The following is a 12725-nucleotide window of genomic DNA, read 5'->3' on the forward strand; positions in this document are numbered from 1 at the left end:
AGAATCAGAGAACATGGTACAAAGTGGAGCATCTTTGTGGAAGTTTAAGTCTTCAGAAAAAGACCTAATGAGTTATGATTTGACTGAGATTCCTAGGACCAGATTTCTCTTCTTAGCCTTCCCCATTGAGAGTTTTATGGTCAAAAGTTCATTAAACCTTTTTTGTGATAAATCAATTTTGTTAAGACCAAGGGGATGTTATTATTTGGTGAATAAAAAGAGAAGTAAAAATAAATAATTCTATGCTCCTACGTTGATTTTCTTAAATCCCATTCTGTTGACTTCTAGAAGTTAGCTAACACCTTCCCTTTTCCCTGAATACCATTTAGATTTTCATTTACCAAATAAGATAGAACAGTTGGACATTCATGTGGTTTTGACCCTGTAACTGTCTGAGAGGCAAGCACTATTCTATTATGATTATGTTAAAAACAAAATCCAAGTAGAATTATTTTTTTAAATTGTGGGAAACATTTGTTTATAAATGGCAGGCATGACGCCAGTAGTATTTTATTATGATTTGTTTGAGATAAAAGACTTAATATCTGAAACAGCTGGAAAATTACACTTCTAAAAAAAAATATTCCTGTTGCATATTATGTGATTACCAATTTCAATTTCCATTAGAATTAATCTTCACGTTCTAGAAATATGAAAAGAAAATATCCTAGGTCTTAGCCATCAGCTGCTCATTGCTTTCTTAGTTTATCCCATTCTAATCTTGCCAAGTCAGTTACGTAAGTGGCTTAAGGGGAAAGTCAAATGTAACATTAAGCAGTGTCAAGACCTTGGCTTTCCTTCCAGGAGTCTTTAAATGAATAAAAAGCAGCTTCACGGAACATCGTGGCACTCTTTGAATATGGTTAGACTTGGCCATTTTATGCACAATTGACCCACTGTGTGCACAGCATCTGGGATTAGCTGTCTCCTGTGAAGTGGAGAAGCATGGCGTCTCTTGCTGTTTTGCACTACCACGTTTCCCCGAAAATAAAACCTCGCTGGACAATCAGCTCTAATGCATCTTTTGGAGCAAAAATTAATATAAGACCTGGTCTTCTTTTACTATAAGACCAGGTATAATATAGTATAATATAATGTAATGTAATATAATATAATATAATATAATATAATATAATATAATATAATATAATATAATATAATATGTATAATATATACTGGGTCTTATCTTAAGTTTTGCTCCAAAAGATGCATTACAGCTGATTGTCCGGCTAGGTCTTATTCGGGGAAACAGGGTAATCTAAAGAAGGGTCCAGGTGTTTGCCTCATGCCTAAATGCAACAAGTACACTTGTTACATATGCTTTATAAAATACCCAGCAAGATAATCCTAGACTTTCAGGTTTAAAAACAACTGGCTCATTTCATGGGAAAGCCTCTGCATTTTTGATACTGTAGATGGCTATGGTAGTTCCTATATGCCGACATAAACTTGTGTTTTTACTATATACAGCCTAGGAACGTCACAGTCAGTAGATGATTTTGTCCTTGAATTTAACTCAGCTGAAGCAAAACTCATTAGTTCCACAATTTCAGCCTCTTGGAACCAGCAGCAAAGTTCAAACCATTCTTCACACCCCGCCTGGAGCAGCAGCGTGCTACTGTTGAGCAGCTCTGCATTCCTGGACCTGCAGACAGACTCCCCAGGTTGCCTTCAGTGCTCAGAGGCTCAGCCCACAGTGACTTGATGGGTCTCCTACCTTCTTCAGAAGGGCTGGTGTCAGCTTTGTTTCTTTATTCCTTTTCGTTGTTGTTTTTTATTTTACGAAAGATGATGGGGGCTTTAGAGGAGCTTAAAAGATGTGTAGAAAAGTTAGAGGAAGGCATTATTTCCCCAGAAAGCACATCTGGCTTTACATGAACTCACCCTAGAAACCAGCTGTCAGGATGAACTTGGCACAGTGACAGCCCACGCCCTACAGGCAGACTGTCACTCCTCTCCCATGGTGTGTCCTGCCTTTTCCTTACTTAGATGCAATTCCCCCAGAGATAAAAATGGCCGTTCAGATTCTACCCCTGTCACTGGGATGTGACAGGAGCTTGTCAACTATCTTTGACACTCATTGCAGTATAACAGACATTTCTCAGTTTTCATTTTCTCGTATGAAAATCAGGCGAGTGGCTATTGAACTTGGTCGTGTTCGGGAGCACATGAGAGGAGAAGAAATAGGCACCAGAGAGTGCACAGCCCCTTTACCCTTTGTTCCTTTTGTGTCGACTCTTCTCAGCGAAGATAGGAAAGACAAGTTACATACAAGAACGCGCACACACACACACTCACGTACACACAGACGCACACACATATCCAGGAGCATGAGAGAGAATTTTGTGCCCATCGAGTGTTTATCAATGTCCTTCCCTGACAGCCCTGTGCCAAGCATGGCGTGAGGGAGCTTGTGGATATCAGAGTGAATGGTTCTTGCCCTCAGGCTGCTTTTCAATCGAACAGCATCTCATGTCACAATCACTGCTGAGGCAGAGGCACAGGTGCTACGGAAACACATACATTTGCACATTAAAGACACTAGGGAAATCTTTTCAGAAGCGATCATTTAAAATGATTTGGACTCTGACAGATAAAGAAAAGGGGGAAGCATATTGCAGACTATATGTGTATGTTTGGGGACCATCTGGATGCCCCAGTAGCTGACGTGGTGTAGGTACTTAGAGAGGGAGAGAGTGGGGGAAAGAGAGAAAATACAATTGGAAAAGGACACGGGGTCCAGATGGTGAAACACCTTGAATCTAATGCTAAGGAGTTTGGGTTTTGTTCTGTCAAAAATTGGGGATCTTCAAAAGTATAAACTTCCTAGTCCCTTTTCTTCCTTATACTTCTTTTCATTCTCCTTCTTTCTATAAAACTGTACATTCTATAACGAAGGTTATCTTCCTTACACATAAATCCAAACATTTCATCCAAATCTTCCAAACTGTCTCTTTTCCTTCTCACTTTAACTTTAGGGTATTTGAAAGCTTAATATTTGCTTCCTAAGTCACTCGAGAAGATAAAAGTAGACAAAATATGTGCACAGCTTGTAGCATTATTTGTCACAGCAAGGAGTGGAACCACATTAAGTGTCTCTCCTCAGCAGCTGGCTAATGAACTATGACATATCCATAGCACTGAATATTATTCAGATGTCCAAAAGAATGGAGTCAGTTTAGCTTCAGACATGGAAAAGTATTCACATATCTATTGTTTGGTGAATGAAGCATGTGACAGAATAGACTCTAGAGTATGATTACGTCTTCTCAAATTATTTATCTCCTTTTATGGATTCTTAAATAAAAGCTTGGAAGGAAATGCCCCAGAGTGTTAAGTAGGGGTAGCTCTGACTAGAGGAACTTCGTAGAGTCAGAGGACTTCTATTTTCTACCTTTTATCCTATGTTGTTTGGATATTTTAAATGAGCCTGTGTTAACTTCATAACAAAACTTACATTTGCAAATAAAAAGCAGAAGACAGAGAGATACCCACGCTTTCTCAGTTCCCAGTGTCTATAGTGTATCAGTACTTTTTTCGTGGTTCCCCCAAGGCAAAAGAAATACCTCACAGCTTTGTTTATTAAGTAGCTCGGTCTAAACAACTTAGTGTTTATATCCTAACAACTTACTAGCCGTTGGAATAAATGATCCACATAAATTGAAAGAAAACTAACATTTTAATGTTATTCTTCCATAACCACAGTGATGTACTACTAACAGGGGGTGTGTGCTTGTTGGGTGCCTCACAGGTCCTCACACCTTGGACTCAGATTGGACGCCACCACCCTTATTTCCCATTCTACATTAATTTTCTCAAGATACTTGCTTCTTACACAGCAACCTCCAAACCCCTGCTGTGCAGACATGTCATTGAAAGGAAGACAGTGAGAGCTAATGTTGAGACTGAACTACCTGGAGCTATTGGTTCACCTGGTGTCTAAACCTGCTGGTTCCATTAAAAACTTAAACTATTTACCATGTCCCGTCCCCATGACCCCATCCCCCACCCCTGGGAATTTACTACAGTGCCCTGAGGTGACTTGGCACACAGTTTGGGAACCATGGCCATTAAAAATACTGGTGGGCGTGGCCTTGAAATTTCGCCTCATTAGAGTGTCTTCAATGACTGTTTTTCCATTCCTTCTTCCCCTGCTGTTTGTATCTAAATTTGAACTGTGGTGCAGATCTTTCTGGAACTTTGGAGCCCTTGAGCCCTGACTCAACCCTCCTTTCTGCCAGCACAGCAAGAGACTTAATTACCTTTTGATAAGCCTCCCACTCTTTTATCCTTTGAAGTTACTCTTCTAACTGAAAAATACTTGAAAATATTTTTTCTTGGCTTGCCTCCCTCAGGAGACAGCAAGTTTTTGGAGAAGGCAGAAACTTTCTTTCTGGCGGATCCCAGACTCCTCACACGATGCTGGCCCCATGGGGTTGACTCCACAGATGTTATCCTCAGGCATAATCATGAGGAGAACTCTCCTGGGTCTTTTTTTTTGTCTCTTCCAGTATGGACGAACACCTCTACACCTTGCAGCCAACAACGGGATTCTCGACGTGGTCCGCTACCTCTGTTTGGCAGGTGCCAACGTGGAAGCGCTGACCTCGGTGAGTAGCCTGACAGGAGAAAGCAATGGCAAACATCTTTCGCTTCCAGGGCATGAAGGGAAAGTTATTGCTTGGCAACTGCACTCTAAAGCAGACAAGCAGCTATTGAGCTTCAGCTCCGCCACTGCAGTTCTGTGAACATTTGCCCACACAAACCCAGGCTAATATCTAGTTACTGCTTCATCCTCTTCTCTTCTCACCAGGCCGGTGCTGCCAGGAATGCCTGCTGTTTCCCACTGGCCTTTTCGTTCCCCGTGTTACACAACAGTGCGTTTGTGTGTTTCAGTAGATGTGTGTGTTCTCCTTTCCTAAATGCTCCCCCTCCACTGCAGGGCACTGGACGCGCCATGGGCTTTCAAAGAGGGAGGAGGAAGGGGCCCTGGGTGTGGTGTGCGAGGAACAGGTGACAAGAGCTGCTCTCTCCTGTTTAAAAAGTCTGGCTTTGCGGTTAGGCTTGTGAATTATTTTCAAATGAGATTTAGTCCTTCAGTTCCCCTCACTCCCCACTCATTCCAGACCTGGTACCTCCCTGCAGAAGAAACCCTTTGATTCTCATTTCATGAAATACCAAAGAGGAAAACATGACAGCTAATGATGTAAGGTCATTGCTGTTGTTTGCTGCAGTGAAATATTATCATTTGAAGTTTTTCTGGCCCAATGGTGAATTTTTTCTGGCCCAGTCTCTCATGTGGGATTCCTGAAACTCACTGGCGCTTTGCTGACATGAAGTGTTTTTCTGAGGAGATCCATCAAAGTTTTAAAATATGGCAACTGACCTGGGGAGAATCAGGGGTCCGAGGCTGGAAGGAGGGCCTCATTTCTTGGAGTCATAGAGAGACTGACAAACTATGGTCCACGGGCCAAATCCAGCCGCTGCCTGATTCTGTAAATGGGAATTTATTGGCACACAGCCGTGCTCATTGTTTTGGTATTGCCTATGGCTGCTTTCGCATTATAAGAGCAGTTGTGACAGAGACCCTATGGCCCACAGACTCCAAAATATCTCCTATGTGCCCTTTACAAAAAGTGTTTGCTGACTTCTGGTCTAGGAGGCAGGCATACCTTGAGGGTTTGGTTCCAGACCACCGCAATAAAGCGAATGACACAATAAAGCAAGTCACTCAAACTTTTTGGTTTCCCAGTGCATATAAAAGTTATGTTTGCACTACGCTGCAGTCTATTAAGTGTGCAGTAGCATTATGTCTGTAAAAATACTATACATACCTTAGAAGTTCTTTTTTGCTAAAAAATGCTAACCATCATCTGAGCTGTCAGTGAGTCGGAATCTTTTTGCTGGTGGAGGGTCTTGCCTCGATGTTGATGGTGGCTGGCTGATCAGAGTGCTGGTTGCTGAAGGTTAGGGGGCTGTAGTAGTTTCGTAAAATAAGACAACGATGAAGTTTGCCACATGGATTGACTTTCTTTCACAAATGATTTCTCTGTAGCATACAATGCTGTTTGATAGCATTTTACCTACAGTAGAACTTCTTTCAGAATTGCAGTCAGTCTTCTCAAACCCTGCCGCTGCTTTATCAACTAAGTTTATGCAGTGTTCTAAATCCTCTATTGTCATTTCAACAATCTTCACTAGAAATAGATTACTTCTCAAAAAACCACTTTCTTTGCTCGCATTATAAGAAGCAACTCCTCATCTGTTCAAGTTTTACCATGAGACTGCAGCAGTTCAGTGACGTCTTCAGGCTCCACTTCTAATTCTAGTTTTCTTGCTATTTCCACCACAGCTGTAGTTACTTCCTCCACTGAATTCTTAAACCCCTGAAAGTCATCCATGAGGGTTGCAATCAACTTCTTCCAAACTCTGGTTGATGTTGATATTTTGACCTCTTCCCATGAGTCAAAAATACTCTTAGTGGCATCTAGAATGGTGAATCCTTTCCAGAAGGTTTTCAATTTACTTTGCCCAGATCCATCAGAGGAATCACTAGCTATAGCCTTATGAAATGTATTTCTTAAGTAACAAGCCTTGAAAGTTGAAATTAGTCCTTGATCAATAGGTTTCAGAATGGATGTTGTGTTAGCTGGTATGAAAACATCAATCTCATTCATTATACATCTCCATCACAACTCTGGGGTGATGACCAAGCGCATTGTCAATGAGCAATAATATTTTGAAAGGAACTTTTTTTTCTGAGCAGTAGATCTGAACACTGGGCTTAAAATACTCAGTAAACCACATCGTAAACAGATAGCTGTTATCCAGGCTTTGTTGTTCCATTTATAGAGCACAGGCAGAGTAGATTTACTATAATTCTTAAGAGCCCTAGGATTTTCAGATGGTAATGGAGCATTGGCTTCAACTTAAAGTCTCCAGCTACATTAGCCCCTAACAAGAGAGTCAGCCTGTCCATTGAAGCTTTGAAGCCAGGCATTGACTTCTCTCTAGCTAAGAAAGTCCTAGATGGCATCTTCTTCCAATAGAGGTCTGTTTAGTCTACACTGTAAATCTGTTTTTTAATGTAGACAACTTCATTAATTATCTTAACTAGATCTTCTTGATAACTTGCTGCTTCTATATCAGCACTGGCTACTTCACCTTGCACTTTGATGTTATGGAGATGGCTTCTTTCCTTAAGCCTCATGAACCAACGTCTGCTGGCTTCAAACTTTTCTTCTTCAGCTTCCTCACCTCTCAGCCTTCATAGAGTTGAAGAGAGTTAGGGCCTTGCTCTGGATTAGGGTTTGGCTTAAGGGCATATTGTGGCTGGATTGATCCAGACCACTAAAACTTTCTCCATATCAGCAATAAGGCTCTTTCACTTTTTTATCATTCATGTGTTCACTGAAGTAACCCTTTTAATTTCCTTCAAGAACTTTTCCTTTGCATTCATAGATGGGCTAACTGACACAAGAAGCCTAGTTTTCATGTCTTCCTCAGGCTTAATCTTTTCTAGCTTTTGATTTAAAGTCAGAGATTTGTGACCTTTTCTTTCACTTGAACACTTAGAGGCCATTTAAGGTTATTAGTTGGCCTAATTTCAATATTGTTGTGTCTTAGGGAATAGGGAAGCCCCAGGAGAAGGGGGGAACAGCAGGTCAGTGAAGCAGTCAGAACACACACAACACTTACTAAGTTTGATGTGTTGTATGGGTGCAGTTCAGGGAACCCCAAAAGAATTACAATAGTGACATCAAAGATTATTGATCACAGAGCACCCTAACAAATATAATAATAATGAAAAAGGTTTGAAATGTTGCAAAAAATTACCAAAATGTGACATAGAGACACTAATTGAGCAAATGCTGTTGGAAAACACGGCACCAATAGACTTGCTCTTTGCAGGGTTGCCACAAACCTTCAATGTGTAAAAAATTGCAATACCTGTGAAGTGCAATAAGCGGAGTGCAATAAAACGAGGTATCCCTGTATTGCCTCCCTGAATGCATTAATGTTACCTTGATGTCATTCTCTCCCTGAAAGTTCTGGGTCTTTTCTTTGCAGTGTTGAGTCTGAGCTGGGCTTTTCTACAGCCCACTAATAACCAGTGTTCTACATGGGACTGTCATCTTTTCAGGGCACCTCCTCGCCCAGCATAAACCCAAATACAGCCATGCACAGTCTTCTAGGCCTGATGTGCTGTTACCAAACCCTGCCCAACCATTTCTGGGCACATAGTTCAGTTACTCCACAATAGAGCATTTATATGTATTTTTATGAGGAAAAATATGTGTTTGTTATAGATGTTGCTTCATAAAAAATAAACTGTCACGGATGGTATCTACAAAAGATGCCATCAGCTGACTTCTGGCAAACCCAGTGGGTTTGGGGCCATAAAATGTGTGGCCTCTGGCCTCTCCTGGGTCTTTGGGGCTGCCCCACGACCCAGCGATGTGCCCGTGGTCATTTCCCTTTGCCCTTCCCCCCAGCAGCTATTGCCTTGCTTCCCACCTGTGGCCTCCCCCTCAAGCAGCCGCTCAGGTGTATCTCCCTGCTCTCTCACCCTCCTCGCTCATTACAGACGCTCCTCTGGTTACCACTGCGCCTCCCTGGTACTTGCAAACCAACATTACAGAGCCTCGCTCGTTGTTCACTCATTCATTCATTCTACAAATACTGAGCACATACTGTGCAGCAGGCACTAGTAAGACCAGGGAACACAGTGGGCCCAACCCAGATGAGCCGCTCCCTCAGAGAACTTCTAGTCTAACCGGAGAGAGACCCAAGAGTCACAGCAGTAAATACACAGTTACAGGATGGGACCAGTGAGAGTTAAGAACCAGGGTTCTGAGGGAGTTTCCCGGGGGATCAGGGAGCACTCCTCAAAGAAAGTGTGGAGAAGCACTGTATGCCAGAGCCCGAGCTTGGAGGCCATGAAGCCCTTGAGGAGCTGGAAGGACAGTGAGCTGGAGCAAGCATGAAGAGGCCCAGCCCAGATGGAGTAAGCAGGGCTGGATTGTGCAGGCACAGTGGAGACTGAGGTCTGTCTTCTAGAGCAGAGGAAGCATCTCAGGTTTCAAGCAGGGTGTGGTGTGATCATGGAGACACTGAGCTCCCTGCTGAGGATAATATACATACCCCATGGGTCATTCTTGGTGTTACAGTAGCCACATCTAAAAAGGAAAATAGGAAATTAATTTCAGTAATATATTTTATTTAGCACAAGATACGCAAAATATCGTTTCGACCTGTAATCAGTGTTTTAAAATTATTGAGCTATTTCACATTCTTTGGTTTGTACTAAGTCTTCGAAATCCGGTGTGTGTTTTACACCCAGAGCACATCTTACCTCGGCCAAATTACAAGCACTGAGTAGCCACATGTGGGAAGGGGCTGCCCCCTTACTGGACAGCACAGTGTCAACCCCTTTTCCTCTTGCAAGCTTCTCTCCTCATTGCCTGAGCAGGCGCCATTCCCATCCTTCCCCACAACCCTTGACCCTGCAGCGCCCTCTAGTGTTACCTTCCCTCCCATTCCGCTCTCAGCCAGGATAACTTGAACAAGTCCTCTGAATATCCTGTCCTCTTTTTCTTGTCTCATTCCCCTCCTCCACACTCCGCAGTCTGTCCTCAATTCCTTGTGACTCTTAGCAGAGTCCCCAATCACCTCCTGGTAGCTCTCTTCTTCAGAACTTTTTTATTATAAAATAAAACACAGGTTTTCTTTAAAAGCACATAAGCAAAAGTAAAGCTTGATGAATGATTTAAGATAAACACCTTTGTAACAACACTCAGGTCAGGAAATAGAACTTTTGAGGCCCCCCCAGAAGCTCCCAGTGGCCTTTTGCTACATGTCCCTCTCCCAGCCCCCAGTGTAACCCTACTCTGACTTTTGTGGTAATCACTTCCTTTCCTTTCTTTGTAGTTTTTCTCACCTAAGTGCCAGTAGCTCTTTTAAATCCTATTTTACTAGTTACCTCTCCAGGACTTGACACTTTCTTGACAGTCTCTCCTGCCTAGGATGAGAAAATCCTGTTTCCTCTGGCTTCTCCTCCTGCCTCTGCTCTCCCTCCTCCAACCCCATGTCCTCTTACAGCTGTTCCATCCCAGAGGGCCGGCTGCCCTCCTGCTCTCCACCCACTGCTCCTCTCCCCAGCAGCGCCTGAACTCAGGGCTACATCCAGGTCTCCAGTCTTGTTTGGCCCCCAGACGTCGCACTCGGATGCAGCCTCCACACCCTGCATCCTCTCCCTCTGGGTCTGCTCTTCTCCCCCAGTGTCTGACCTTTGCAGAGGGCTTCAGCATGCGTCCAGGCACCTGGGCCAAGAGTGTGGAAGCTCTTCTTCCCAGCCTTCATACCAGTGGCCACATCCTAGAATCTTCTGGAACTTGCAGCTCTCCATCCTCCTGCCTCCACCTGTGTGTTTCCCCCAGGACCCACTCAGCCTCAGAACCATTCCCTTAACTGTAGCCTTGTGGCCATTCTGACAATTCCATCCCACGGTGACATGTATCATTCTGGGAAAGCCAATCTGCGATACACTCTGATTTCAGATCATCCTGGGACTCCATGTTCTTTAGGGTGTGACCTCCCTAGCCTGGCCTCTGCCCACTGCCCAGCCTCACCCTTCACCCCTGCACCCCCTCAGGAATGGAACTATTTGCAGGTCCTGGGTCCTGGAAGCCAACCCCAAAGCAAACTAGAAGCCCCTGCCTGCCTGTTGGAGACTTTTCGGGACTTTAAGGGAACAGAGAGTGATGGCATGTGACAGTAAGGATGCCTCTTCTGGAGCACCCATCTGAACCTTCAGTCTAAGGCCGTGGTTCTCAACTGGGACAATTTTGCCCTCAGGGAACACTGGGCAGAGTCCGGAGGCACTGTGGGGTGTCACAAGTTGGGGGGTGCTGCTGGCATCTAGTGGTAGAGGCCAGGGATGCTGCGAAACACCCTGCAGTGCACAGGACAGCACCCCCACAACAGAATTACGTCGTCTGTAATGTCAGGTGTGCCAAGGGTGAAAAACACGGGTCTAATGGGAACCCAGGCATGGCTCAGAAAGGGACTTGAGTTGAGAAATCGGAACGTGTACTGTTAAACAAATTCGGGCATTTCTAAGCTTCCATGGGAATGGAACTTTGTTATTGATAAACAGTGAGCGAGAGGCAAAAATGCTTCTTGTTTTAAAAAAAAAAAAATTGCTTTTATTTATTTGGAAATTGCTCCTCATATTTTCTACTTTTAATTTTGTAATGATTTCTAAAATTGCCGCAGAACAGTCCCTAAGCCTCCATGTCCTTTTTGGTGGCATGTGAACAGCCCTAATTCCTGCCTTCCACGAGTGACTGAGGGTTGGTGCATACAAAGCACCAGAACTGGATAAGGCTTGGATTATTAAGAGGTGCTCAGTAAATGTTAGCCTTTCTCATGCATATTCATGGTCTAGAAGCAGAAATGAGTTCGTTCAATGTGAAACTGCAGCTTTATGAAAATTCTCTAATTAAAAAGCAAACACTGAAGAGCCATGGACTCTTATTTCTTCCTTTTACGTTCACTGAAAATCTTTAGATAAAATTGTCTGTAAAACTAAGTCTTTTCTTTGAGTGCACAATAATTACCAGTAACTAGCATGATATCAGTGCTGAGGTTTGTCTATGAACATATCTTAAAATGTTAGCTGGCACTAACTCGATTTTGGCATCTAACAACAATCTGTATTGTCTGCCTAAGCGGAGAGAGATTTAATTCACCAAGTAGTCTGCCCGCTAACAAGGTTCCGAGTTTGATTAAAGCCTGTGAGCCTGAGACGTCTCACCACTGGACCTCAAAACACCATTGCACTATTTCTTCCTACTTCTCTTCTGTTCCTGGACAATCAAGTGAAATAAGGATTCCACAGAAAGGAAAATAAGCCAGCATATGTTCTTTTTGTCCACCTTCTTTGTTTCTGACTTCTATTCTTGTTTCTGCCTCCAGTGACAGAATTAGTGTATGGAACACACAGCTCTCTGTTGCAAAGGAAAGAAACTAATCATTTTTCTCCCAACAGGATGGAAAGACAGCAGAAGATCTTGCTAGATCGGAACAGCATGAACATGTAGCTGGTCTCCTTGCAAGACTCCGGAAGGTGAGAAATTCAGTTTATTGTTGTGTTGTTCTGTTTTTCTGTGAAAATGTGTCTGTTCCCTTGGGCAGCTGTCCCTGCCCTGTGGTTTGCGTATCAATTTGCATAAGTGCATCAGCTACCTGTCTACTTTCCTCTTTTGCATTTGGCAGGCACTGTAATTTATAGCATCCCTGGAATGGGGGTGTGCCTGCAGGAAACGAGACAGAGAGGTGAAGCAACATGCTGCTTACTGTGTTTCCCCGAAAACAAGACCTAACCGGAAAATAAGCCGTAGCATGATTTTTCAGGATGCTCACAATATAAAATAAGTCCTAATGCGTCTTTTGGAGCAAAAATTAATACAAGGCCTGGTCTTATTTTGGGGGAAATACAGTAGGGCTTATTTTATATTACGAGCATCCTGAAAAATCACGCTAGGGCTTATTTTCCAGTTAGGTCTTATTTTCAGGGAAACACGGTAGTGCAAAGCCCAAATTCAGACCTGAAACAGAAATGTCTGCTCTTGGTGCTCCTTCAAGGAGATCAGGACTTCTTCAGGGTGATTCCTGGCCAGCCTGGGGCAGTCCTTCCCTGCACTGAGCTCTCTTGCTGTGTG

At 43.3% G+C, this 12725-nt stretch overlaps 1 protein-coding gene across 3 annotated transcripts in view; it reads left to right on the forward strand.

The window, feature by feature from the left end:
- The window catches only part of DAPK1 (death associated protein kinase 1), a 168481-nt gene that overhangs the window by 126292 nt on the left and 29464 nt on the right, over positions 1–12725 (forward strand). For all 3 annotated transcript variants that reach the window (XM_033123048.1, XM_033123047.1, XM_033123046.1), the window contains exons 18-19: positions 4512–4610; positions 12053–12130. In XM_033123048.1, the coding sequence (XP_032978939.1) occupies positions 4512–4610; positions 12053–12130 (177 nt within the window). The remainder of the gene's footprint in view (positions 1–4511; positions 4611–12052; positions 12131–12725) is intronic.

The sequence above is a fragment of the Rhinolophus ferrumequinum genome, chromosome 12 (assembly GCF_004115265.2).
Source record: "Rhinolophus ferrumequinum isolate MPI-CBG mRhiFer1 chromosome 12, mRhiFer1_v1.p, whole genome shotgun sequence".
In the NCBI taxonomy this organism is placed as follows: Eukaryota; Metazoa; Chordata; class Mammalia; order Chiroptera; family Rhinolophidae; genus Rhinolophus; species Rhinolophus ferrumequinum.